Source organism: Grampus griseus (genome assembly GCF_964374135.1).
Source record: "Grampus griseus genome assembly, chromosome: 3".
In the NCBI taxonomy this organism is placed as follows: Eukaryota; Metazoa; Chordata; class Mammalia; order Artiodactyla; family Delphinidae; genus Grampus; species Grampus griseus.
This window is the reverse complement of record NC_139019.1, coordinates 38,703,542-38,730,109: the sequence shown is the minus strand read 5'-3', so window position 1 is coordinate 38,730,109 and position 26,568 is coordinate 38,703,542. Positions and strand designations below refer to the sequence as shown.

Sequence of the window (26,568 nt, the reverse complement as noted above, 5' to 3'; positions counted from 1 at the left end):
TTAAGGGAGAAAGAGAGAAGGGGAGGGGGGTAGGAAACAAGTTGGAGACGGTGGGGAAGGAGAGGCAAGAAAAGACACCCACTGACTGGTCTGGGAACTGGTGAGAAAACTCCCCTCTCTCCGTCTGGTCTTCCTGCGCAAATAAAGCAGCATTTCTCAAACGGCTGACAGCCGCCACTGGTAAATAATGATCATACTTCACTGGCTAGGCAGAAAGCCTCTCTTTTAGCGAGAGCTTATACTTGAAATATGGGTCATTTCAACGATCCTAAGCAGAAGACTTTGGTATAAAGCACTCTAAGGAGATAAACATAGTGACTCAGGATCAAAATCCATTTTAAGCAGGACCCTCTTCCTATTTTGGGTGGGGTGGAGTGGGATGGAGGGTGGGACAGGAAAAGAGACAGGAGGAAAGAAAGGTGGGAAACAGGACAGAGGAAAGCATCTCATTGTCAAAAAACCAGTAATATTATCACAGCTGAGAGCAAAAGGCTTCCAACCAGTTTTGATCCAACTATTGAAATGCAAACTTGCAAGTTCCACCTTAACTATCTGCAATAAAATATCACACCTATTATATGTCAGTTTACCCCGATTCACATGCAGTCTTTAATTTCAGACATTTTAATGACTTACTTGTAAACATATAAAAGAGGGACCCTGGATCATTGTGTTTATTTATTTATCTATGCCAAACATTTATTGGTGAAATAGTCCTGAAGATATAATTCTACATATGGCGCTTTGATTTCACATAATATTTAAGAAAAAAGACAAAACACATAGAATTAGACATATAATTCAAAGACCACGGTACAACCTTTATCTTTTTTTTTTTTACTTCAGCAAACAAAACATAATGTCAAATGACATGAAAAGTGGCAAGTCTTCCGACAATAAATAATAAATTACTTTATAATTTTTGCAATGCAAGAGCAAACAAAAAAAAAGTTTCCTTTTTTTCCTCTTTATTTCCAGAGAGAGCGAAAACAGTCATTTTAACCAATAACTATACACATCTTTGGGGGAAAAGTTCTTGGACAGACACAAGTCAAACACAATCCCGAGACGCTTGTGGCAAAATAGAGGTAACCTTGTTGCAATGCTTTATAAGTTGGTTTTTAAATCTGAATTCAAAAACCTTTAAAGTCGCTTCAGACTTCTTGATAGAGGATGGATCTCAAAAAAAAAAGAGGGGGAGGGGCAAAAGGAAAAAAGAAATCAGCTACAGGACATGCTAGAGACCCAGGATTTCAATTAACCCCTTGTTCAAGTCAACTAAAAACATCGCAAACCAACGCAGCTCCACCTTCCTGAAAGGACTCTTTCAGCCAAAGAGGCCAGTTTCTCTTTCTGCTCATTTGCTGGAGCTCCTGTTTGGCAAGGCAATGACCAATATAGAAACAGCACCATTCAGAATAAGATGGACTAGAAAATCTCTATTTCTGCTTTTCTCTAGATGTGCAGTGAAATGAAAATGCCTTTTTTGAGATCCTTGAATATAAATCCTCTACGTTTTAAAAACGTCTTTTTTTTTTCTTCAGTACTCCTAAGGTCATTGGATAGCATTATGTTGGGTTTGGGTTTTGTTTGTTGTTTTAATTCTAGTAAAATCCCATGATTGTCTTCACAGTGTTGCTACCATATCACCTTGTCATTAAAACAGACTTCGTGCGTTTCATGGAGCATTCATTTCTTGATTCAGTTTTTATTGACTGGGTCGTTAAATACTTTTGTTTCGGAGTTCAACATTATAATTTCCCACTTTCTCCAACAGGGAAAAAAATACATCTGAATGAATGTTCCTCATGCCTCAATTGGACTGGCTACCATGCTGTTAGGTGTATCTGGGAGCTGAGAGGACATCGACGCCACTTCACTGCCAGTGGAATTAGAGCCCGGTCCTCCTTCTGAAAAATTGACCTGCATAGAAGGTTAAGAAATGAATAAAGGAGGCTGTGATCGTATTCACAAAAGGATTATAAACTTGTCCTGTGTGTGTGTGTGTGTGTGTGTGTGTGTGTGCGCGTGTCTGTGTGCAGAGACAGATATATAGATAGAGATATCCGCACATATAATTGAATTTTAACAGGCTTAAAGAAAGCCTGCAAGGAAAAGAACTTGGGAAGAAATCCTCTCGCTTTCCCATCTTCCAAGAGATCTCTGTTTTAACTGAAACTGAATTCCCAACATTATGTTGCATTAAATTATTTAAGAACAAATGTGTTTCCCACTGTAAAATGGCATCGCAACTCTACCATGCATGCTCGAAATAAAATTATCCTGCTGGCTACGTGTTGCCCTGGGAGCAGGCGAGTTCTCAGTCTCTAGGCGTCAAAGCCTCTCTTCTTGAGTTGGAAAATCCATAACACGCCGCTCAGATCGTGTGACGGGAGATTCAGAGGAGGCTCCACAGAACAGTGATTAACTCCTCAGAGGGTTCACAGCGTGGCCTTTCTTCCTTGTTGTTGGTCCTGCTGCCTTTTGGCCTCTTTCTCTCTTTCAATCAGGCTCTTCCTTCCGAGAGGAGACCCATATATTATAACGTCATCCACATTATAAATATCTGGCTCCTTCTCTTAAGCCGAAAGTACTGTGTTGCTGTTGTAAACCTTCTTCTCCACTCTGCTCCCAACACCTCCCCATCCTCGGCTTCCCTTCCACTGCTCTCAGCTGACACTAAAGTTTCAGGAGGTGCAAACACTCGGCTGCCCTGAACCCTCCCCTTACCTGCCTTCTATGATCCAAATAACTGGTAAGATTAGCCTGACATTAAAAATAATTTCTTTTTCCTAATTCCGGGGTCTACCTTCCTTGCTATCTTATTGAACTTTCCCACTGTGAAGCCAAGGGACTTCTCAAATCTGCCTCCTCTAGACTGGCCCACTTTCAAACAGACACCTGGGCCAAGCCCTTTTAACCCCTGCCTGTGGCCCATTACCCAACTGTTGCCACAAAGAAAGAAAATGCCCTCCAGGTAAATGTGAGGGGAAAAAGTTAACCTCAATTCAAGCTTTATTTTCAAAGAAAGGAACAAGTTTTTCGGATGGATCTTGTTTTATAGAACAAGATCCTACAGGGCTGTTTATTACTTAAGAAAAAAAACCGTATGTGTACATATATCATCTCACAAAAGATATATACTTAATAATCTTAGTTATCTTCACCCAGGTGAAAGGTGAGTTGAGTTTTCTCTTCTCTGGATGTGTAGAAATATTAACACGGAAACCGGTTTTCACATTATTATCTCTCTGATTGGTAGAACTCAGGTTCCTTTTGCTATACATGCCCCACAGTATGTGACTGTGTAGGATATTTGAACTTACATACTAAAAAAATGTTTAAGCACTCCTACATTTTAGATTAAGATATAGTCCCAGAAAGAGATATAGTCACAAAAGTATCAATCATATCTTTGAATAACTGAACTTTTTATTGATATATTTGAATAGTGCAGATGGGTGCCTGCTGACCATTGATAATAACATTGATTATGTATTACAACATTGATTATTATTACAATCACCTTGATTTAGGTCCTTAACTATACCATGCTCTAGGAGCTGAGAAGGGAGTGCATTTACTGGCTGCTGATCAAAATGCCAAGGTGATCTCTAATGTCCCTTCTGACGCTACAAGTCGAAGATGTATGATTCTGCAACCCAGGATACTTCCCCACGCGTGTCTATTTAGTTAGGCACCTTGAAGTTAATCCCTCAGAACAGGCCTGATTGATAGAAAATTCAACCTATATGGTCAAACTATGAACTCTCACAGAAAAGACTGACAAGAGGTTTGTTTTCCTTGAGTGCTTCCCTCCTCTCTCCAACACACCCCCTTCGTCTCTCCCCAAGCCTGGGGTCGGGGAGCACCCTCCTCCCTAACCCCCCAGAATCTTTCCTTGTGTGACAGTTTAACCAGAATCTCCTTTCTTTGGCGATTCAGCCTCCCCACTCTGGGAGCTGACACTTACCAGTTGCTGAAAAGCCGGCTGATCTATGTCACTCTGCAAGGCGAAGTCACTCAGTACTTTCCAAGGCGGCTGGTAACTTTGCACCTCCACTGGGTTTGCCTGTAAGCCACCGTCGTGTCTCTCTGGACTGGCAGCCACCATGGGAGTTCCTGTCATCCCCTGGATATTCTGTGAATAGGTCCCCCCCCAAGCCCAACATGTTAATGAGCAAACTCCCTCCCTCCATTGTCTGTGCAGGCTAAGCAAATATACCCTGGTATTATCTTATCTATATAGTGGCCTTTATTGACTCAGTTAATCTGCTGTGCGTATGGATATTAGCCAGGGTTCAGTTTTGTGTTATTACGTTTTGTTCTTCTGTTTCTGTGGGCTGGACTATTAGGTCTGCTTGGACCTTATTAAGTGAAATTCTGTTTCGACTTTCTTCTTTCCCTTTAAATTCACTGTTAATCCCAATTCCACCTGTCTGCCTTTCCAGGCCATAGCGTCTCAGTGGAAAGCTGAGGCAGGATAGGCCTCCCTTCAGCCTCTAGACATGATGATTTTCTGGGCAGTTTGTTAGTCAGATCTGGGGGTAGATTTTCTGCAGGCAATTCTCTGGGAGCCAACCCCGACTCCCAAGCACTTGGGTCAGGCCACTATTGTGCTATTATGCACTAACCAACTTAGAAAATGCCCTGGCCCAGGCTTGGCCAGTCTGTCAAATTTAATGACAGCACGTTTTATGGCATTTAAAAATAGGGCCTAAGCCGTAAAAAGCAAAAAAAAAAAAAAAATTGCTGGTTGGTGGGGGGAAGAAAGAAACTCTTTAGTTTAACTTAACCAGGAGGCCTGCCAGTTGGGTGCCGCTCTGGGCCAGGGATGATTGTGGGTAATAGTGCCAGGGGCCTGACATCTCTGGAGACCTGGGCTTGACCTGGAGCAGAAGGTGCCCTGTTTTCACGGGTCACCTTGGGGCACTTCGCCCACCTGGGGGCTCTGCTGCAGGCTGCGCACGGGGGACACCGGGATGACCCTGGATTAAAAAGGAAGCCAAGGAGTTGTCCCTTCCTCCTCTCGGCTGCCTGAGGAACTGATGACCGGAACTTTGGCAAAACCAGCGCCAGGCCTCACTGCCCACGGAGGGGGAGACGGCCCTTCCGGATCCGGGATGGGGCGAGGCTGAAGGGCACGAGCCCACCCCCGCGGGCTGGGGCCTCCCGGAGCAGCGCGGGCCGCGGTGTGGGCGCTGGGCCGGGCACCGGTGGGGGGGCCTCTCCCCGGGGCAGGGGTCGGGGGGAGGGGCCAACAGTGCCGGGTCCTGCTCCGGAGCCGGAGGGAAACGGCGCCGGCCCACCTGGGCAGCCGGCACGCACGCCTCCTCGGCTTCCCCTCTCGTCCCCTGCCCGGGCCCCAGGGCCACTCACAGTTTTGTCATTGGGTTGCTGCTGCTGGAGCTGCTTCATCATGATGCTCCGCTTCTTGTCCTTGCACCGCTTGTTCTGAAACCAGACCCGGATCACGCGGGGACTGAGGCCGGTCATCTCCACCAGTTGCTCCTTCATGAGCGCGTCGGGCCGGGGGTTGGCGGCGTAGCAGGTCCGCAAGGTGTGCAGCTGCTTCTCGTTCAACACAGTCCGCACGCGGGTGGTCTTCTCTGGCTGCTTGTGGACGTGGGGCCGCAGGGCCGGCTGCCGGGCGGAGATGGGCTCGGCTGCGGGGCAAGGGGTGCCGTGAGCGGGCCGGGCCGCCCGCCCGCGCCGCTCCCGGACAATGGGCAGCTCTTTGCAGCCTCGACAGACAAAGCAGGGGCGGCAGAGGTGGGGATAAGGGGCGCGAAAGAGAGAATAAAATCTCGCTCTCTAATATCAGAGGTCAATGCTCAGTAATCCGGGCCCGGAAAGCAGCCTTCGCCCCTGCTCGTGTCAACATGGAGTCAGCAAAGGGGCGCACGTCTCAGGGCCTGTCCCCCTGCTCACAGCAAGGGCGGCATCGTTCTGCCTTGTTTCTCCTCCCTTTACGCCTTTTCTAGTACCCGGACTGGGCCCAGGTTACACCGAGTCCACACAGCCCCCCACCCCCAACGCACAGGCGGTACTAGGGAAAGAAACGCAGAACCCCAGTGACAGCCAGAGACACTACCCCAGCGGGATGCCTGCAGCGCAAAGGCTGAGGAGGATTCTGACAGAGAGCTTGAACTTCAGTCCCCAGGGTACAATTATATCAAGGGGATAAAGAAATTCGGGATTTCGGCCATCTCTCCAGGCTTTGATCTTTCTTAGTCTACCTGGATCTACTAAATCTACCTGGATGTTCCTGATGTGATCTGATCCCAAGAAAAGGAAAATCGAAACTCTTTAGAGCTGCCTGGCCTCTAGAGAAAAGACAGCTGGGGAGTGTTCTGGCTCCTGACTCCCTCCCAATACTTCGGCCTCTTCTGTGCTTCCCACAGCAGAGCACAGGTTGCACCGAACAGAATTTGCCACCTCTGGCTTTGCCCCCCTGCAAGCTAAGTCACAAATCCCCCAGGACAGAATTCTTAGAGCTGCCAGAGAGCAGAGGAGGAAGAGTTGTAGTTTTCTCACAGCCAGAACTCAGGGCGAATTGACACTTTAAAAATGCACAGGGCAGATCTATCAAGACCAGAAAGCAGGTTAGGAAACGTTGTCTGCCTTCTTACCTGTGGCCCCCCTCCTGGCCAACCTTGCTCTATTTCTACTCTCCTTCCTGGGGCAAGGGCCCTCAGATCTGTTTGTTACAAATCTTGCACTTTCCAGGACCCCCGGGGGTCAGGTCAACACCTATGGGGTCAATTTAGTGTCACAGCAACAGGGCCGAAGATGAAATTCTCACCAAATCAAGTAGAATGAACGGTTTAAAGAGGGAGGCTCCCTTTCAAAGGCAATTACTGCAGATAAGCTTGTGGACAGTTTTAAATTACGGCTCCGTGTGAAGGCTTGCAATTATTAAAACTGTATCTTTTCAGGCCCACTCTCTCACAAAGGGATACAAATAAATTTTTAAAGTATTTTCTAGTGGGGGGGGCAGTTTGCAAGGGAAAAGGAATTGAGAGGCTAAATAACTTGAGGCCACCTAAGCTTCCTTCATTGGGTTAAAGGAGGAAGCTCCAGGGGCCCAGAGCTCCACCCCTTTAATTAGGCAGCTGCGGGGAGAATACCTGGCGGGGAGCTGAAGCCCGTTTTCAGTAAGCCGCGTTTTGGAGGCCAAGGTGAACTGGAAGTACTGTTTGGGCGTGTGCAGACACGTGTGCCCAAGCGGTGTACATTCACGGGCACCCACATCTAGACACACAGACGGGTAGCTGTGCTGGGGGGAGTCAAGGGAGACAGTGAGGGCATTGAACCTTGCTGCGAAAGAGTGAAGCGCGGTGCAAACCGCACCCAGAACCCTCCGTCTCCGACCGCAGCAACCGCCGCAAGGGTCCCAGGGTTGCTGCGGCCGCTGGCGCGCGGGCAGGGGTGGCGCTGGCCTCGCCTGGCGCCTGCCTCCCCGAGGAGGGCCTCCCTCCGCGCCCAGAAGTACCTGCCATTTGCAGCGGCCGCGCCGGGTGCAGGGGGCTGAGCGGGTCGCCGGCGCCCAGGCTGGCCCTCTCCACCACGTCGTGATCCGCGCGGCAGAAGAGCCCGTCCTCCCGCAGCGCGAACTCGTCCCCGGGGATGAGCTGGCGGCTGCAGGCCACGCAGCGGAAACACTCGATGTGGTACACCTTGGAGCGGGCGCGCATCACGAAGTCGTTCTTGCTGAAGCCGATGCTGCACTTGGCGCATTTGATCCCGTACAACCTGCGCGGGGGCCGGGCCCGGGGCGGGAGGGAAGCACAGAGAGAGGTGGTCACTTCAGGCGGGCGCTGCCCCCGACCCAAGGTCGCTGGCAACCTCGGCCACAACGCCCTGAGACACTGAAATCAGCATTCGCAGACAAGCTGGGAATGGGAGGGTGGAAATGATTAGATTTCTCTCGTTTCCCGCTCCATTTCCCTTTCCTATGAGCTTCTGTGTCTCGATCCGTACCTCTTAGTTGAAAACGCCCAGTCCAAACCATCGAAAAATGTTTGACGTGTTGGAAGCCTGGGCCGCTGCTCCAGCGACCAGTCCAGGGTGACCCTTGCCGCTCTTGGCAGGAAGGGGTCCAGGGGGACTCGGGAGTCACTGGCCCCAAATTTTTGCCTCCCTATCCCCCAATTTCTGCTGCTAGAAACGTCTCTAAAACTGCAACCCAAATCCTCCTTTCAAAAGAAAATGAGGTTATGGAATGAGATTGTCACCCCACTCGGTTTGAAAACACACAAATGCACAGGCAGAAGAACAAAATGAAACCTCTGAGGGTTTCCAGAGCCCTTTCTGCACAAGCCCACTGCACTTTTCCCCAGCTAAAGATCTTTTCCGCAGGCAGCAATGTTAACAGAAAGTTTCCTCTCCCTTCCTCCTTTTATTATTATTTTAAAAATCTGCTTTGGTTCCCTCCATCTTTTTCAATTTGCTGAAGCATCTACCTTTATTTCAGTTTGTTTGAGAACCCTGACCAGACAGAAAAATGAAAAGACCCACTCCTAAGGTCTTCCTCGCTGCTGACCTTTCTTTACCAAGAGACAATCCTTGTAGGTTTCATCTAGAGGCTCTGCCCTGGCCCCCTCTCCGCGTTATCACTAATAACCAAAGCAGGAGCGTTCCTACAAACAGAGAGAATGGAGGAGAGGAAAAGACCTACACAAAGGGGGGTAAGAGGGGGAGCCTCGCTCCCCCAAGGGGGGAAAGGCATTCGGAAATCTAAACGGTCTCTCTGTTCTGCTTTTACAACTACAGGATTTCAAAGGGACACACACACTTGCACGCGCATACACACACACAGTTGAAAGAGTGGAGAAGAAAATGTAAAAGCGATTGGTTCCTTCCACTAACGTTTAGCCAGAATTAGGCACAAGCAGGTCTGAATACAATTGAGTAAAACACTATTTCCACAGGAGTAAAGCTACTGCTGGGGTTGAGAAGTGAGCTCTCCCTCTCCAGAATCTTCAGTTCACAAACCAATCAAGTAAACAATTGAAAATGGCTCATTTGTCAGAGGTTAGAAGGTAGATTCAAAAGTTTTCCCTCCCTCCGCCTACTCTATGTGAGATCTTCCACTTCATAGGATGAGGACTTTACCTTGCCTGTGACCAAACAATTTGGAAAATCCCTCCCCCTTCCTCTAGCTCCCCACTTCCCCTCTTTCCTCCCGTTCTCCTCCCCCACCATCAAAGTATTAATAAACTTTTTTTTTCTGCACTGTTCAGCTTTATTAAAATTACACTCTCCACTTCGTGGTTTTAAAATAAGAAAAAATACTGCACACTAAGTGAGCAGGAAAAAATTGTAACTGCATACTTAAATCACAGCTAAACTTTAAGGTTAAGTTCTAAGCTCCATAAACTCTATGACTTACAGAGCTAATTACTTGTTAACAGCCACTGGAGAACTTATTTTTAAATATAATATTTTGATATTATTCGACATAATAACGAATCGACATAATAACGAGGGTGTTATCTCTTCTGTTTTGTTCTTAAAACAATAATATTTTCTTTGGAAATTCTACTTCCTTCCTAAGGCAGAAAATGAAGTTTCTGACATATGTATACACAAGTCAGAAAATTTGAGATTGGCAAAGCATAAAGTTTAGATGCAGAATAAATTGAAAGAAAAAAATTCAGAAAGTTCCTTATGTGGTTTTATTCTTGACAGTAAGGGCAATTCGCTCATTTTATCAGTTACCAGATTTTAATGTGAGAAAGGAAGCTGTTCAATTATCTAAATATACCAATTGTTCGTAGACAGATGATGGGCAATTTGATCTGCTCTGTCTAATTCATCAGCTCAGATAAGATAAGAAAGAAGACAGTCAGATGTCACCAAAGGGTTAATATTTAAAAAGATTAAATTTCCGGTCTTTTTTTACAGAGAATATTTGGGTTGGTTTTTAAATTTTCCAGGCAGGAGTCCTTACCCTAAAAGTAAAAGGGCAATATCTCTATTTGCTCTTTCAAAGTACATCTCTAAATATGCTTAGGTCAAACTATTTCACCTATTGCATTGACATCTCCGAAGAATCTGGAAGTTACTAATAAAATAATTAAAATAAATAAAAAAGAAAAAACATTGCATGATACAATAAAAACCAACCAACCTTTTTTTTTTAAGTTTAGAAACTCCAACTTTTCCATCTTGATTTTTTTTGTTTGTTTTGGAAGGGGGAGGGTAACAGAGGAAAATAATTTGAGCATCACAAATTCCAAAAGCAATTATACAAGCTTCAATGCCACATAATTTATGGGAACCACTATCGAGTTTCGTGGGGGTTTTTTTCCCTCTAAAAAGTAAAATGAACAGCATAGGTTAATTTACATATTACACTTACAAGGGTAACTTTTGCACGCTGGAATCCATTAAGGCAAACTTCACCAAAGGACAAAGCCACACAATATAATAAAGAATGGGGAGAGAGAGGGAAATCTCACAAAATTAAGGAAGCAGTATAAATGGCATACCTGATATAATCTCTTTTACAGTAGGTTTTCCCATCTCTAACAAAGCACGTACAGCTCTCGTCCAAATACTGATTACACTCCGCACATTTCAAACATGCCGCATGCCATTCCAAATCCGGAGAAACCCTCAGAATATACTGATCGTGAATTTGATTGCCGCAACCAACACATAGGGAAATCAGACGTTTTTCTGAAATGAAAATAAATACATGATTGACTAACCGTTTACTTCCTACAGAGATAAACACACTTTTAGTGTCGTTCTCTTATAGGGCGTACTCTGCGAGTTTTTTTTTTTTTAAGAGTATTGCACTTTGGGATGGTAATTGGAGTGTGCCATCAAAACCCTGACTCACTTTTAAAAGGAGGTGGAATATATGTAAAATGCAGATTTGAATAGTCTACATTTGTAAGCCTAGCACGCAATCAAACCCGTTCATTTTGTATTTCTTTTTCCTCCCTCCTCCCTCTTTGCCATAATCATTGGGAAAGATTATGGATAAGTCAAGTCAAAGAAAAGGTTTTGACTAGAAGCGTTAAGTGAACGCAGGGATGTCTATATTTTCCATGAAGCACGCTCTTAAATAGCACATAGGACTGGAAATTGTTAGCAAGAGCAGACATCAATACAGTTGTCATTCGTTGTTCTCTTTTGCAAGTCTAATGCTAATTCACATCTCCGGGTATTGTACTTGCAGGCGGACCTTTGCAACAGAATAACCTTCTCGGAGAGCTCAGGATTCCCGAGGAGGAAACCACCGCTTAGCACCAGAAGGCTAGGGTTTTGGAGGGCACGCAGGCGAATTCAAACACAAGGTACGATCAGTTTCCCGAAGATCAGACACGACAGCAAGCATGCAGGCGTGGCGGCAACAAGAAAAAGCCACCTTCTCTCTCTCTCTCTCTCTCCAAGCAATGACTCGAACTCCGAAGAGCCCTTGGCACCCTTGCCTGAGAGAGACCCCCGCACAAGAACAGCACACCGAGCCCCACAAGGTAAAATCGCCTCTTACTTTTTGGTGGATCTCCCATGTCTCCCATATCTGTAACAGGGAGTAATGTCCACAGTGAAATGGTGGTTGTACAGTTGGTGACCAGCCCACAGAGAGGATGCTGGAGCTGTGGCTAAGTGGGAAACAGTGGCCCCTAGGGTTGCCAAGGTTGAGAGAGCCGCTGCCCGGCTGCGCCGCGCCCTCGCGGATCGGGGAGTCCAATTTAAGCCGGCGGAGCTGGCGGAGCGGAGGCGCTGCGGCGGCGGCTGACTCGAAGCGGCTCGGGCACCTCTCTTCCTTATCTCTTACTCAAACTTCTCTGCTCCAACTCAGCTCCATCGCCATTGGTCTGACGCAGCGCGCGGGGACGTCAGGCGAGCGCCTCGCCCATTGGCTGCGGGGCGTGCGGCGCAGCTGTTCTGATTATCATATTTCAGCCTCGCTGCTGCCGTGCGCCACTGACCGCTCAGCGAGCCCGCGGGAGAGGATTAGGGCTCCCGAGGCGAGTTGCTCGGGGCTCAGGCCGCTCTCCCCCGATGCTCGGGCTGCCCGGCCGCTCTGGCTTTTGGCTTCCTTCTCCTCCTCCTCCTGCCCCCTCCCTTGCTCCTTCTCGGCCGTGCCGCCAGCGCCCTCGCCTCCTGTCGCGCTGCTCCTCCGCCCTGCGCTCCTGGGGTCCCCGCAGTCCGGCTGGCCGTGTTGCGCGCTGGGCTCACTTTTCCGCCGCCGGTGGCGAGTGGCTGGTGGGTAGGTCTTCCTGATGAAGAGGTCCTTCCCGGGCTTTAGGAAGAGGGGCGACTTGGAACAGGCCGTTTTCCTCGTTTGGTTTCGCGCTTTGGCGCACAGCTCCGGGCCTGGCCGGGCTTTGCTGCCGGGGCGGGTGAGTTCCCGAACTGGCTGCGCGTAGCGCGCTGGGAGCTGGCTAGGGGAAGACGAACCGGTCATGGGATGCATAGACCCAGAGGAATTGTTCGCTGCTGCTACCCCACTACCCCGTTATCCCTGACTTCAGATCTCCAGAAACGTGGGGGGTGGGGGGAAGGGGCGCTTCGTGCCTAAGCGGAAAATCAGGTTGGAAGCGCACAGGTAAAACCAAGCTGACTCCGCGGACTACTCTCTCCTTCCGACCCGCGAGGTCGGCTTTGCAGTTTAGAATTAGGAAGTGCACTAACCCGAAGCCTAAGTGCAAAGTGATCGGCCAGTAGTTTAAAGTTTGCAAAGTGAATATAGCCTGTCCAGTTCCTCTCTCTTCTGGTTTCCTGCCCTTTGTTTTTAAGCAAACGTGTACAGTTAGCTGGTGGTGTTTGATAATTGTAAGGACAAGTCTCCACGTCTCTCTAGAGATTTTAAAAATGCGTCAGTCTAAGGTCGTGAGTTAGGGAGAGGTCTAACAGAAGAACAGCGAAATACCTATTTCCCTTCACTGGGTGTGTTTATCTAATCATTTTCTCTCGGGAAACAACCTGGAGAGAGAAGAGTGTTGGCTGCAACTCGCCGGTAAATAACTGTTTTTAATAATTTCTTACATGTTCCCGTCATATCTTAACCATCTCCCCAAAAGAGTCACAGGAAGGCCACGAAGACTCCCCCCACCGCACTCCTCCAAAACTCCTGAATAGCTATTCCTTATCTAATGTGACTGCCGGTTTTATCTAAAAAGGCCCGCAAACGCACGCAGTAGTAGGTTTAATTTCGGTGTTTAATTTCGGTTGCCTTGAGAAAACCTGGTGTGTTAGGAAACTCCGTTCTTTGTATCATTCGCCAGATCTAGCCCTTGATAACAGCCATGAGCCCTCAGCCGGTCTCAGTGGCTCGGTTTACAGGGATATGCTTCTCCAGAGCGCAGAGAGAAACTAAGATGCTGAATTTCCTCCTGATCTGGCTGGGGCTTTGCCAAGAACATGCATTTGTTTTGTTTTCTCTCAAGGAAAATTTCTAAATGGATCTCATCCCTTCTGATTTTATTGTATCAATAAGTTATATCAGAGTGCGTGTGTGAAATCGAAAGTTAGAGGTAGGTTGATACATTTACCAGACTGGGGGGGCGGGGTGGTTTTGGTTTGGGGTCATAGTTTCTAGTCTCGATGGTATTATATGCGTGGAGCCTTTTGTCAGGCTGCTTTTGTAAAACTGATGCTGGTAATGACAACACGAAGCAAATCTTCCCAGCATACGGGTATGTTTCCTGTACAGATAACCAAGCTGACTCTATTTTTTAAAAAGGTACTATATCTCCAGGAAGTAGAGAATTTTAACCAATCATATTCCATCATGCCACCTTTATAACATGGAATTAAACAACGGAAGCTGCCAGGAGCCTGATGACTTATATTTGAGATCCAGAAAGCACCCTCATAATCCATCCTCCTTCAAACCAGCCACACACACAGTGTGGGATTTTAACTCCCTAAACTCATAAGCTATTCTAAAGAATTATTGCTCCTGATGATAGCAAGTCCAAGTAGAAAAGCTGGCATGTGGCTTGGAGGTAAACCGTTAGTAATAGGCAATTTTATCATAATGATGAAGACAAGATGTTTTCCTTTCTTCAGCCCACACTGTTACTGTAAACAAGTATTTTCTTAAGAAGTTTCTAAGCTGTTAGATACTTTCTGTCAAAGGGAGAAATTCGAGGGAACCCAATTATGTTGTTCCATGACGGATGTACTCTGGAGTTCTGTGTGTCTGTAGCTAATACATTTTGCATTAAAATCAAAGTTAGGATAGCAGGCATTATTGTTTCACTTCACCTTGAAGTTCAAGTGCGATCACAGATTATTCCCCTGTTTGTTTAAATGATTTCTATACACACATTTAACGCATCAAATATATCTAAAAAAATTTTGTAATGTTTTTATAGAATACATCAAACTCACATCAAACTGTGATTAGCAATATTTCCGCCCCCCCCCCGTATTTGATCACAGGAGCGACCTCTTGTGTTCAAAGGGGGGATTAGACCCTCTCTTGTCAAAAATGGATTCAATTTTGACCTTTGTATATTCTGGTAGGTCAAAAAATCTATCCTTAAAAAGAGCAGTTGTGTGAATCCCGTTGTCAGCTCCTCTACTGGTGAGAGAAGAAAGAATATGAGTTCTTATTAAGTATAGTTCCCATTACCTCCTGGCCATCACAAATACATTTTAGTGTCTTTGAATATAAAAGGGATGCTAAGATTTAGTAAGTTCCACTTGAGTCTGTGGCTTCCACCCACATGGACTTGTACACACCTTCCAAAATGCAGCTTTTCCACCTAAAATGCCTGGTGGGCTCTTACAGCTGCGCTTTGTGTGTTGTTGCTTTCTTTCTCTGCTTTGATTAAAATTTAAACACTCCACATCAAACAATGCCAAATACAGATTCCTAAACAAATGTCATGTTCTCAAGCTACGTTTCAAATATCTAAATAGGCTTTAATTGCAATTGACAAGTAGCATTACATATTTAGGATTTATTTATTTCCCAACAACTTCTGGCAGATATAAGTGGGTTTTAAGTAGGTTCTTTGGGAAATTATGTACGGTAAGGGGGAAAACTTTTCCCTCCCCAACTAACCAAGACTGGGAAGGAGAGGCGGCTTTGATCAGCTTTCCCTGAACTATGGATTTGTTTGGGAACTTATTCCCAGGGAGGTGATGCTCAGTTTAGCCCACATCAGGATCAGGCTTGAGAATAACAATTGGAATGCCAATCTCCACGAGTAAGGTGTTCAGATATAAAAATATATATATAACTGAAGGATTTATATTTTCTGATATCCACAAATACATAATTTGGGGGTCAAAATGAAACATGGACATATTTTATTCACCTCAGAAAATAGGTATGGAATATATATATATTTATCCCATTCACACTTTTTGTTTTTACTTATCCTATGTAAGATAGGAATAAGAATAAGGCTATACAAACCATCAGTATCTTAAATCACATCCAAGGGTCAGATAAAATTACAGCTGTATAAAGGGAGTCACGATTAACCATTTATATTCCACCCAGAACCCGGTGTGGATGTTTAGAACTAATTTGCCTCTCTTCCAGTTGCTGGTGCTGGCTTAATGAGGATGAATCAAGAGAATCTGCACTCTAATTTCAGAGAAGAATGGAAGGGATATTCTTTATGTACCATTGGGTATGAAATGATTGTCTTTTTTTCTCTCCTTTTACTTTTTTTTAAAAATAATTCTAAGCAAAGATAATAATAAAGGCAGTTAACAACAACAAACCTTTAGTTGTCATTCTTATTGCCAAGGACTCCTGCTGTGATTGTAGTTTTGTTGAGTGTCAGTTGCTTTATTAACCAGTTAAAACAATCTGGGTGAATTAGCAAGAATTTTCTTCTGCATGCAGAGCTTCTTAGCCTGAATTCAGGTAACCGCTGTGTCTGTCACCAGCGGTTCTGCTATTCTCTACTGGCGGACGGCAGCCAGGGAGGCAGCGTTCATGTGCGGTCTCCTGGTCGGTTCCCAGTCAGGATAGAATTCCACACTCCCGGAAGCGGCGAAGCCGCAAACCTCAGATCAGTCTTGAGAATGCGAGTTTCCGCATCTCATTGCCGGTAGGACTTCGACCAAGCGAGGACAGAAATTTGCACCCTCCCTTTAAAATTGTGCGTTTGGAAACATTTATGATTTCACAAAAGCGCTGGCCATGTCAGGTGAAACCCTTTTCTTCCTTCTTAAAGTTTTTTTTTTCTTTTTTCTTTTTGAAACTCTATGTGACTAGGAACAGGCAATTTTTAACTGGACTGGAGGTCTGTGTGGACCCCAGGTTGGAGTCAGTGAGTGCAATGTGCTAAGAGGTTCTGACCCAAGGACGCACTGAACCCTACCTCTGGCAAAGCCTTCATTAAATGCATCGGATTCTCTCGGGGGTAATTGGAGTCCTGAGGGGCGAAAAAGCTTCTCTCCCAGATCCTGGGCGGTTCAGCTGAAAGCTACCACATCTGTACCGAATCTAGCAAAACACCCACGGGTCCACCCGAGCTCTCGGGAAACCCGGAGCAAGTTAACTCAAGTGTAGTTGATCAAATGACATTCTTTCCGAAAGAAGTGACACCCTTTGCCCCACTGCAATCCTGTCCAACCGGCAGCTCTGAATTTAGCGCCAAAGGATTGATTTCCAACGCGCGATGGAGGTTTACTGGGAACGAGTGGGGGGAAGGGAGGCGAAGGTACCTTGTTGGAGGTCAAGAGGAGGAGGGGCAGCAGAAAATTACCGGCCAAGCGGGGGAGGGAACTGGAAGCCCGGAAATCTACCACTATGCCTCAAATAACCTTCCCTCACGTCTCAGAATTCAGCGCTCGAAAAAAACAGCCTCAGTAAGGTGTCCTCGGCTGGAGTCCTCGGGTAGGTTGCGGAGGTGATGTCAAGAGTTATAGCTACTTTCTACGAATAAAACTGGTGGCTAAAGCGTGTCGGGGCCGTTTACTGTATCTGAGAGGAGCGTGGGTGGAGGCTGTTTTTAAGCGGGGGGGGAGGCAATCATTGGTGGCATCTACCGGCAGATTGTGAGCGTAGGAGAGAAGGTGGTTTCGGGGCTGGAGGAAAATCTCCAAACCCCAGTAAATGGCTGGTCAGTTCAGAAGGTATGATGTTAGGGACAATCTTAAAGGTCGACTCCGCGAAGGTGAATGGGAGGATGAGCTCCGGGCGCGTGTACATTTATAGAATTCTCTACGCCTCCAGATCCAGGGTGTTAAGAAAAATCATTAATTCTTTGCGACTTCAGGCTGAGAGGAGAATTTGCTTTGCCCCCCTACCTGCTAAATACCAGCTGAGAAAGGGGCGCAGGAGACGACCCCTTTCAGAAAGAACGTCATTTGATCAACTCAACCGAGTTAATCACTTGCCTCCCGGAAGGGGTCAAGAACGCCATCCCTTCCCCCTGGGGCAGCCGCGCGGCGCGAGGTCGACCGCTCTACCCCAGGTAGCCTCTCATCGAGGGCGCCGGAAACCCTGTCTGACTGTTCTCTGTAGGGCTCAGAGCTTTGCGATCATGTTTCTGGTGTTTCCTAGAACCCCACTCGCCCGCGTTCAAGCAACAAAGGTCGCTAGAAATTTAGCCTGCCCCGAGTCCAAGGATAAGAGGAGCGCGAAACAAAGAGACCCCCCCCCCGCGCCCCACATCTCTGTCTCTCGGCCTCCTCCCTTCCGGATTTCCAACTTGCCAAACCCTGTGCTGGAATCCCCCCCCCCACTCCCCGCGCCCCGTGTTCTGCGCTTAAGGGCATTTTTCAATTTCATCTTCCAATCGAAAGAAGTGGGAAAATCGAACTGAATCTACACCCCCGGCCCTAATTCCTGCTAGACTTGGGAAAAAACCAACGTCCCGCAGACCTCTTTCCGTCCGGGTTGGCGAGCGCGGCCCCCCGAGAGAGGCCACTCAGTTCCTTAGTGTGAATCTGCTTGTCACGCACCTTTGGGACCAGAGCCCCGGATGGCCTGTCTCTGTCGCGCACTGGTGGGCCCGGGTGGGGACTCGAAAGTAAAAGTGAATCAGGTCGCCTGCCCGCGGTGCCGAGCACTATAAGAGCAGGGGTCTCTGCCTGCCACCTGGGGGCTGCCTGCTGGGAGACCCTGCAACCTCCTAGACCCGAAGAGTGGAGAAGAAAGCAGAATCCGCGACTGCAGGCTCACAGACTAACCCTTTGGGAAGGTAAAAGTTTTAGTGTTAGGTTGCCCCCTTCTCTGTCCATACCCCAATCCCCCGGGCTTCCCGCCCCCCAGATGAATATACTTGTGGAAATGAAAGAATCAAGGTACCATTTTAATTGCTTCAAACCCTTTGTCAAATCATCTCTTTATGCCAGCTGCCAGGGGCTCAACTTGATCTGAGCGCCTACATTCCAGAAAATGGTAAGGACATTCCTTCTGCATTTGCCTTGGTGGCAGCGTCCGGAAAGGATGGTATAGCTATTGATACAGAACATTGGAGTGAGTGGTTTAATTCTTAATATCACCACCAAAATATAGATAGCCCCAAGTATTCGCTGGCATTTTTTTCCAGGTTTATTTTATTCACTTTGTGTGGCAAGTGTTTGAATTGGAAAACGAGGGAAACCCCGCAGCGTAGATTCACTTCTGTGCTCTTCTGTCAGGCGGGGGACCCACATGCGCTGATTAGCCGGAGAAGCGGACTCCTTTGTTGATTTAAGAGTTCATCAGGCAAGAGGTAACAATTACCTTGTTGCGTTTTCTCAATTCTCTGTTGTTGACTTGTATCTGGAATGCCTCCATTGTACAAAATTCAATCCAAAAATGAAAAAAAATTAAGGCAAAAAGGTAACAATGGTAAGACAGATCTAGTTTAACTGACTTTGTGTGTGGATTGTATATACCTTACAAATATATGAAAAACATTAAAAGTATATAGCATATGTTTTATGTATAATTATATATAATTATGTGCTAATGATAACATTATTTAATATTTTAATATAATTCCAGAAAGAAATGTTTGAAATGCTGTTTCATAGTACACATAACACCCTCCTTCCAAGAAAATAATTAGCAAGCTTCAAAATAATATTCAGGGTGCTTTGTAATAAGAACAAAATCTGAAGCTTCATAGACCAAAATCCCATCAAACATCATGGTCCATAGCTAGTTTGCTACAGGTTAATTCTATAAAGAAATACCCTTCTGTTTTGCACAGTCTCATTTTATTTCAGTTGTGCATTTAAAGTATGTATTTTACCACTTACTATTCTGAAATTTCCAATCATATCATATCAACAAGAATTAAAATATGAATAAGTCCTATAAATGCTTAAGGAATGACTACGATTAACTTCTGTGGTTTGAGAGTATTGTGCTCTTCTTTATTTAAATGTAAATATTAATATATTAATATAACTAGATAGTTCACCATCTTATAATTTACAAGACATTCATATAGTGAAAGAGCAAGCATTACTTTCTGTAATGTCTACTTAGGGTCTATTATCAAAATACAGTAATAAGATTCATATGAGTAACCAAAATGTAGCTATCCACTCTGCTATCAGAGTGTTCAGTCTAGTTATAAAAACATTGAACTATTATATCATGTGTGCTCTCACTTGAATGTAGTTAAATTAATGCTTTGTCATTTTTAAGAATCCTCCCCACACTCCCTAGGTATGTGTAATAGCCTAGGAAGATCACTGCATCAACGGTAATGCTAAATCAGATATTATATTATTACCTATAACTAGCATCCTGTTGACTTTCACTTGAATATCAGGACTCAAATCATGTCTTACTTCAGAATGTGGTACAGTGTGCTGTTTTGTCTTCTTGGCTCAGTGTTACAATTTATTATTCACTCTCCTTTTTATGAGCTGCACAAACCATTGGGGATAGTGATGAGAAGTGCTGGATAAGTTTCATTGGCTTTAGAATCTCCTATGTTTTTTGACAAAATAGAAGTCTTATCTTTTTAGGTCTTGATGGCGTGTTTCTTCCAATCCTGAGATGTTGATTTAGCTGTCCCGAACATCACATGACGTACCTCTCCATAATCCTGTACCCAAGTCATTGCAGATCTGCTGACATGATTTTGGATATGCTGTGCCAGGGCAAGTATATTCTTTTTAATGTTGCCAGTAGTGAGGAGGAAACATGAGTACAGCTCTCAAAGTGGAAGAAAAGGTTAAGTGGGTAGAACATCACTCCTTTGAATATGGTGGTGAAGAAAGAATTGAGTGTACGTGACTTTATCAACCATCAAAAGAGAGGATGAAAATAGATGTTAGACTAAGAGAAAAGTATTCAATTTTGAGAAGGGTAAGAGAAAGCTTATTGAGGAAAAGGAAAAAGTGGAGTAAATATCAAGAGGAACAAAAGAAAGGAAGAGGCCTTGATGACCCAGTTCATCTGGCACCCAGATCTTTACTAGCAATAGATGGAATTTGGGAAAAAAATAGACTTTATAATTATTTTAATCTGGCATTTATACTTTAAAACTCTGATTTAAGGGGGGGAGATTTTTTGTAGACTATTTGGTAATAATTTTAAAAAGTTGTATTGCATCTTTAAATGTCTTATGCTAGAATGCTTACCAAAAGTAAACTCACTATTGTTAGACTGAATCAGCACAGAAAATACAAACTAAAATTATTAGAAATACCACAGAATGGATTCCTACATTTTTTTTGTGTAACTATGTTCATTTCACAACAAGATTCAGGACTCAGAAAGGAGAAAGGACTAGATCTGAGAAGGAATTTTATAAAATGGCTTCAAAGTTTTCCAGAGTTTTTGTCAGTCATTGCCCTTTCTACAGATTGGATTATACCAGAAAGTGTAATTCACGTATTTGGAACTGCTCACTTAAACCATAATAAAAACAGAAAGATGTTGTGAAAAAACTACCCTATGTTCAAATTCATGCCAGGGAACTTAAAGGGCTGCCAGCAAAATCGTTGCTCTGTTAGCATTTCTGACCTGGCTTCACATTCTCCTAGACTAGTTCTTCTGATGTGAGAAGAATGTAAGCCAAAACCACAAGGGAGCACTCTTCGCACCCATGCCCTTGGGAAGAGCTGGGATGTCCAAAATGTTGGAATGGTCAGATACAGTTGTTCTCAGAATCTATTCCGGAGGTCCTGGGGTCAGAATGTCTGCACATGTGCACAAAGCAACAAGCCCATAAGAGCCTGATTGGAGGCAGCAGTGCCCCATAAAATGTCATACCCAGCCAGAATCCAACAACATTTGAAAGGCGTCTGCTATAGAGAAGAAATATGAGACTGACAGCGTCATCTTCAGCAGTGGCAGCAGCAGTGAAGAGAGATGGATGGGGATTAATCATGGTAAAATACTGAGCAGAAGAGACAGCAAATTCTGCCAAGCATGAATACTTCTCTACTCACATGTTTCACAAAGTACACTCTTCAAAGTACAAGCTGATTGGTCAAGGTCAGGTTGATCTTTGCTAGGCTAAAAGAAGCAGCTGCTGAGTGTATCCCATGGCAGATGGATGACACTTAAAGATTTTTAATGTTAAAAAAAAAATTATTTGTGGTTTAACAGTAGAAATACTTCTGATAACACATGGTAATCAAAATTGCATTCCCTCTCAGCGCTCATGCCGTTCACTTAGGGGAGTAACATGGATTTATAAAGATTATTGGATGCTATTAGCCTGTGGGTCTTCAGGACTTTTTATGTATATCCCTTATGTTACTAGATTTAGCATGTTGCCTCATTTCATAACCTCTCCTCATTAAGACATCCTTTGTGTAAGTAAAACATTTACATAACGGCCTTTGAAGGACTGAACAGGTAGCTCTAAACGTTAACTCTAGGCAAGGCTACCGAGACTGAAATAGCACCACAACCCTCCCCCAGTATCTATCAAGGGACACCAAACAACTCTTGTAAGGATTTACTTCTTTGACATTCATAAAAGGCTTTTTAATCTTCAGAGGTTTTTGTTTAGTTTTGTTTGTTGGTTTTTATTTCAAATATGAAAGCTTTCTGTAGGTGATTTTTTCCCCTGTCCCTTTACCCTTTTGCATTATTATGAGTTTCTATAATAAGCAGGTTGACAACAAGAAAAAAGGAAGGAAGATGTCAAAAAGGAAACAAAGATGGTGGATCTAAAAACGAGTGATATACAATGGAATACAACTCAGCAATGAAAAGGAATGCAATATTGATACATGCTATTACATGGATGAGGCTCAAAATACATATGCTGAGTGAAAGAAGTAAAACCAACAGATGGACACACTGTATGAATCCATTTATGTAAAATTCTAGGAAATACAAACTAATGTATAGTGACAGAAATTGGATAAGTAGGGGCTTGGGGATGGGACAGGTAATGGAGGGGAGGCAGGGAGGGATTACAAAGGGCCTTTAAGGAAACTTTTGGAGGTGATGTATCTTTTGGAGTTTCATTATCTTGATTGTGGTGATAGTTTCACTGGTGTATATCAAAGCTTACCAAATTATATACTTTAAATATGTGCAGTTTATTGTTCATCAGTTAGACTTCAATAAAGCTCTTAAAAAATCAACCTCAAGAAAGAAGCTTTAAGTATTGTGTTGCCCCATTCTTTATTATTATCATTCCTGTATACTTTTTACAGTGAGGTGATAGGGGAAGGGACAAGTGCACAGCATTGTACATGATGAAATAAGGTGCTTGAAGAGAGAAGGAACTTACCTCAGCCATTGCCCTGATTGGAGCTTTGTCAGCAGTTGATCAGGAACACCAATCTGAATTTTCTATTGCCTAATTCTATAATTTTAAGCACTGTCCCTTCCTCTTGTACTATCACTATTAGGGAGGATCCCAAGATATGCTTTCAAGAAGGTTTCTCAAGTATCCTACTTTCCCCAAAGTCAAATTAATTCTATCATTTTTAGCACTTTGTTGATAATTGTTTATGATACATAACTTTCTACTTTGTTTAAGCATATGTCTTTCCATCATTATCAGAAAGTCTGACAGAGGGTCCACATCCAGTCCATTATTATAAACCACTGGCTATCTACAGATCTTTGGTGAATTATCTAATGGTCTCCCAGCCAGATGAGCCCTGCTGCCTTCGGCTGAACTCCTCCAGATGTCAGTGTGTGGCTCCCCTGAACAGTAATCTTGGCCACTTGGTTCTGTCACCCAGCAGGTCCTAAAGTCAGCCTGATTTATGTCTGAGCTCTTCACACCCTTCAGGCACTGCCTTCAACTCCTGGCTGCAGCCCATGGCTTTCTAGACAGGCTGCCATGTTCCTCTTTTTGTTCCTGTGGATGGGTCTCTAGCACGTCCCCAGCTCACTTCTTCCTTGTCAACTTAAGTTGCTGTGAGCTGACCTCTATATCTGATCTTCAAGTAATCACATTGGTTCTATCTTTAATCACTCAGACACACACAGGCCCTTCTGTGAGGTGGAAAGAAGGGGAAAGAGACATGATTTAATGTGACAGTGCTTAAATGTAAGATTTATGTCTCCATGTTTTGGATTTGGGGTTTAAACATTACTCACGAGGGAAGGGATCAGCTAGTTTTTTTGCCTGTAGCTTATGTGTGTGGGTCTCTCCACAGGGCAGGACTTGTACATGGGCGAACACGTACCTCCCTTAAAGTCAGAGGAGGGTATGAGGCATTTGAGGGCAGAGGAGATGGAGCAAGATGAAGAACACTAGTATTGACTAGAAACCTTTCTTCATACTAGTTTCTCCCATCACCATTCAAAGTTACAAAATATGCAACACAGTATTATTGACTGTAGTCACCATGCTGTACATTATATCCCCAAGACATTTATTTTAAGACTGGAAGTTTGCACCTTGTGACACCCTTCATCTATTTTGCTCACCCTCCCAGAAAACTTTTGTGGCAGAAAAAAAAAGAGCATTTGAAAGGCTGTTGCCAGAACAATTTTTTTCTTCCTTTTCTCTCTGTGGAAGAGACTGCTGTTTGCTCACAATATCCATTCCTCTCCCACCCCGCTTCTTCCTTGCAAATAGAATCCTGTTTGCTGTTTGTTTGTTTGCCTATTGGATATATTCCCAGCTAACTCACTCTATTTCCTAACCTCTCTTGTAGATAGGAGTGGCCAGCAAGGTATAAGTGGAGGTATATGTGTGGGTCTTGTGGGAAAACTATTTAAAGGGTAGCAGACAACTAGCATGCATCTCTCCTGCTCTTATTTCCCCTCTTCTCTTTGATTGGAACTTGGGCGTTGTGGCTGGAGCTCCAGCAGCCATATTGTATCTTTGGGATGACCATGAGGAAGAAGCCAGGCACAGTGAGCAGATGGAAGAGTTTCCTGGGTCTCTGATTATTTTCTAGAGCCATGATACCATCTCTGAAATGTTGTGCTAGTTATCTATTGCTGTATAAAAAATGACCACAGATTTATCGGCCTAAAACAACACCTGCTTATTATCTCACAATTTCCTTGGGTCGTGAGTCTGGGCATGGCCTAGGTCCTTGAGCAAAGGACCCACTCAGGGGTCCTTTGCTCAAGGTCTCACAAGGTTGCAGTCAAGGTGTCAGCCAGGCTGCATTCTCATCAGGAGTCTTGACTGAGGGAAGAATCTGCTTCCAAGCTCACTCAGGTTGTTGGTAGAATTCATATCCTCGCAGTTGTAGGACTGAGGTTTCCATTTTCATGCTAGCTGTCAGCCAGGGACTACTCTCAACATCTAGTTCAGGACTTTGCCATGTAGCCATCTCCATAGTTCACAACATGTCTGTTAGCTTCCTCGAGGCCAGCAGAAGAATCTCTCTCTTCAGGAAGGGCTCAGTCCTTCTTTTAAGGGCTTTCACCTGATGAAGGGAGGTGACATCTCCCTTGTGATTAACTCAAAACTCAACTGATCTGGGACCTTAATTCCATCTGCAAAGTCCTTTGGCTTTTGCCACATACTGTAACCTAATCACTGGAGTGGTATCCCATAATACTCACAGGTCCTGTCCACAGTCAAAAAGCACGTATAGCAGGAGGCTGAGAATCTTGGAGGCTGTCTTAGAATTCTGCCCATGGGCTTCCTTTACATTCAGAGGATAAACCCCTCATTTCTTTCACCATAGACACATCTCTGATACTTACAACCAAATACAATTCCTAACTGTTACAGTCTTTGGAAATGTAAGGGAAAATATATAAAGAAATAACTGAGTAAAAAAAAGTAATTTCAAAATTAATACAGAAACATATGTTTGTAAATTTTTTTAAAAAGTCAAAAGTGAACACCCTCTTTCAAACACCCCAATACCTCTTCATTCCCTAAGAGTAGAGGCTGATAGTCACAGTCATTTTTCTGTGCATTTACAGACACACACTCCCATATGCATGTATTACATATATAAAACGTTTAATTATATTTTATACATATATAACACATCTATATTTATTAAAAAATTAATCATGTGATGCATAATATTGTTGTAGGATTTTTATGTATGTTAATGCCTTCCATCCAAAGACCACCAGGAATTCACTTGTAGTGGAACAAGTCGGGTTTATTGTTCATTGCTGCAAGAGAGACTGCACACCATGGAGAACTTGGGAGTATCTTGATAAAAGGGTATTAGAAAGAATTGAGGATTTGTACTTTAGTTGGGTGATTTGGGTGGAGGGTTTAAAGAAATGGGGGTTTGCACACTCTGGATTGGATGCTATCAGAAGGTGGGGATAATTTTGTGATTGAGTATCTTAACAATCTTTTCTAGAAGGAGGGAAGACCAGAAGGAAAACAAAGCTGTCATTGCTGAAGAAGCAGCGCTCACTTAAATGAGCCAGGAGATATTTGATATTTCTGTGGTTTGCACAGTGACTTGGCTTTTGTCTTGTGAGTAGACAAAATTATGAAGTGGTCTTGGTCTCTAGAGTCACAGAGAAACCTCGCTTCATGTTGATATCTGTGAGACTGTTTTGGTGGGTCAAACGGGAGAACACTGAGCCTTAGGTGTGAGGGCCAGGCCAGCTCCTAGCAATACTGAGCCCCAGCTGTGTCAGACTAAGTACACGGATGTCAGGATCTGCTTTTCTCATTCTCCCAGAGAATCTATCTACTGAGAGAAAAAGAAAGATACAAATGAGGTAATATATTGCATTGATTTGGAGATAGAACACTTATAAACTATCCATCACATGCATAATTATATATGTAGGATCATAATGTAGCTGATAATTCTAGACTTTGAGACATATCAATATTGTCTGAAAATATCCTATGTTGGTAGGATACACACACACCACACCTACAAGCATATATGAAATACATGTTTTATATATGTCTCATATATATACTTTTTAAGAGAAAGCATTACTCTAAAGGTATCTATAGACATGTTTATAATATATAATTTGTATATACTTTGTTAAGAGAAAGTATTACTAACTATCACATCCTGAATCAGTATACTAGTTAGAACTTGTAGGATTTATCTTGATTGGTCTTTGTTTCAAAGTTGTATAAACAACCAACTGCTGCTGCTAATATCAACAACATTTTCTAAAAATATGCAGAGTATGTTGTGTCCTTCTAAATATTTATCTTTTTTAATAATCTCAATAAGCTATATTTTGGGAAACTTTTTGGGTGGGCAAATAAATACTTCCAACTGAAACCAAATGAA

The 26,568-nt window shown here is 44.2% G+C and overlaps 1 protein-coding gene and 1 long non-coding RNA gene across 2 annotated transcripts; one reads left to right on the top strand and one right to left on the bottom strand.

Annotated features, from left to right (window-relative positions):
* Window positions 1-1,467: 1,467 nt before the first annotated feature.
* ISL1 (ISL LIM homeobox 1) lies at window positions 1,468-11,582 on the bottom strand. The gene is made up of 6 exons (XM_082649994.1): window positions 11,510-11,582; window positions 10,497-10,686; window positions 7,496-7,755; window positions 5,380-5,666; window positions 3,974-4,141; window positions 1,468-1,923 (listed from the first exon to the last, which is right to left on the bottom strand). Exons 1-6 carry the CDS (start codon window positions 11,535-11,537, stop codon window positions 1,807-1,809), a joined length of 1,050 nt encoding a protein of 349 aa, XP_082506120.1. The 5' UTR covers window positions 11,538-11,582; the 3' UTR covers window positions 1,468-1,806.
* A 5,136-nt stretch (window positions 11,583-16,718) lies between these two features.
* Window positions 16,719-19,962, top strand: LOC309820862. The gene is made up of 3 exons (XR_014296553.1): window positions 16,719-16,834; window positions 18,586-18,659; window positions 19,912-19,962. It is a non-coding gene; the product is annotated as an uncharacterized lncRNA (long non-coding RNA).
* The last annotated feature ends 6,606 nt before the right edge of the window (window positions 19,963-26,568 follow it).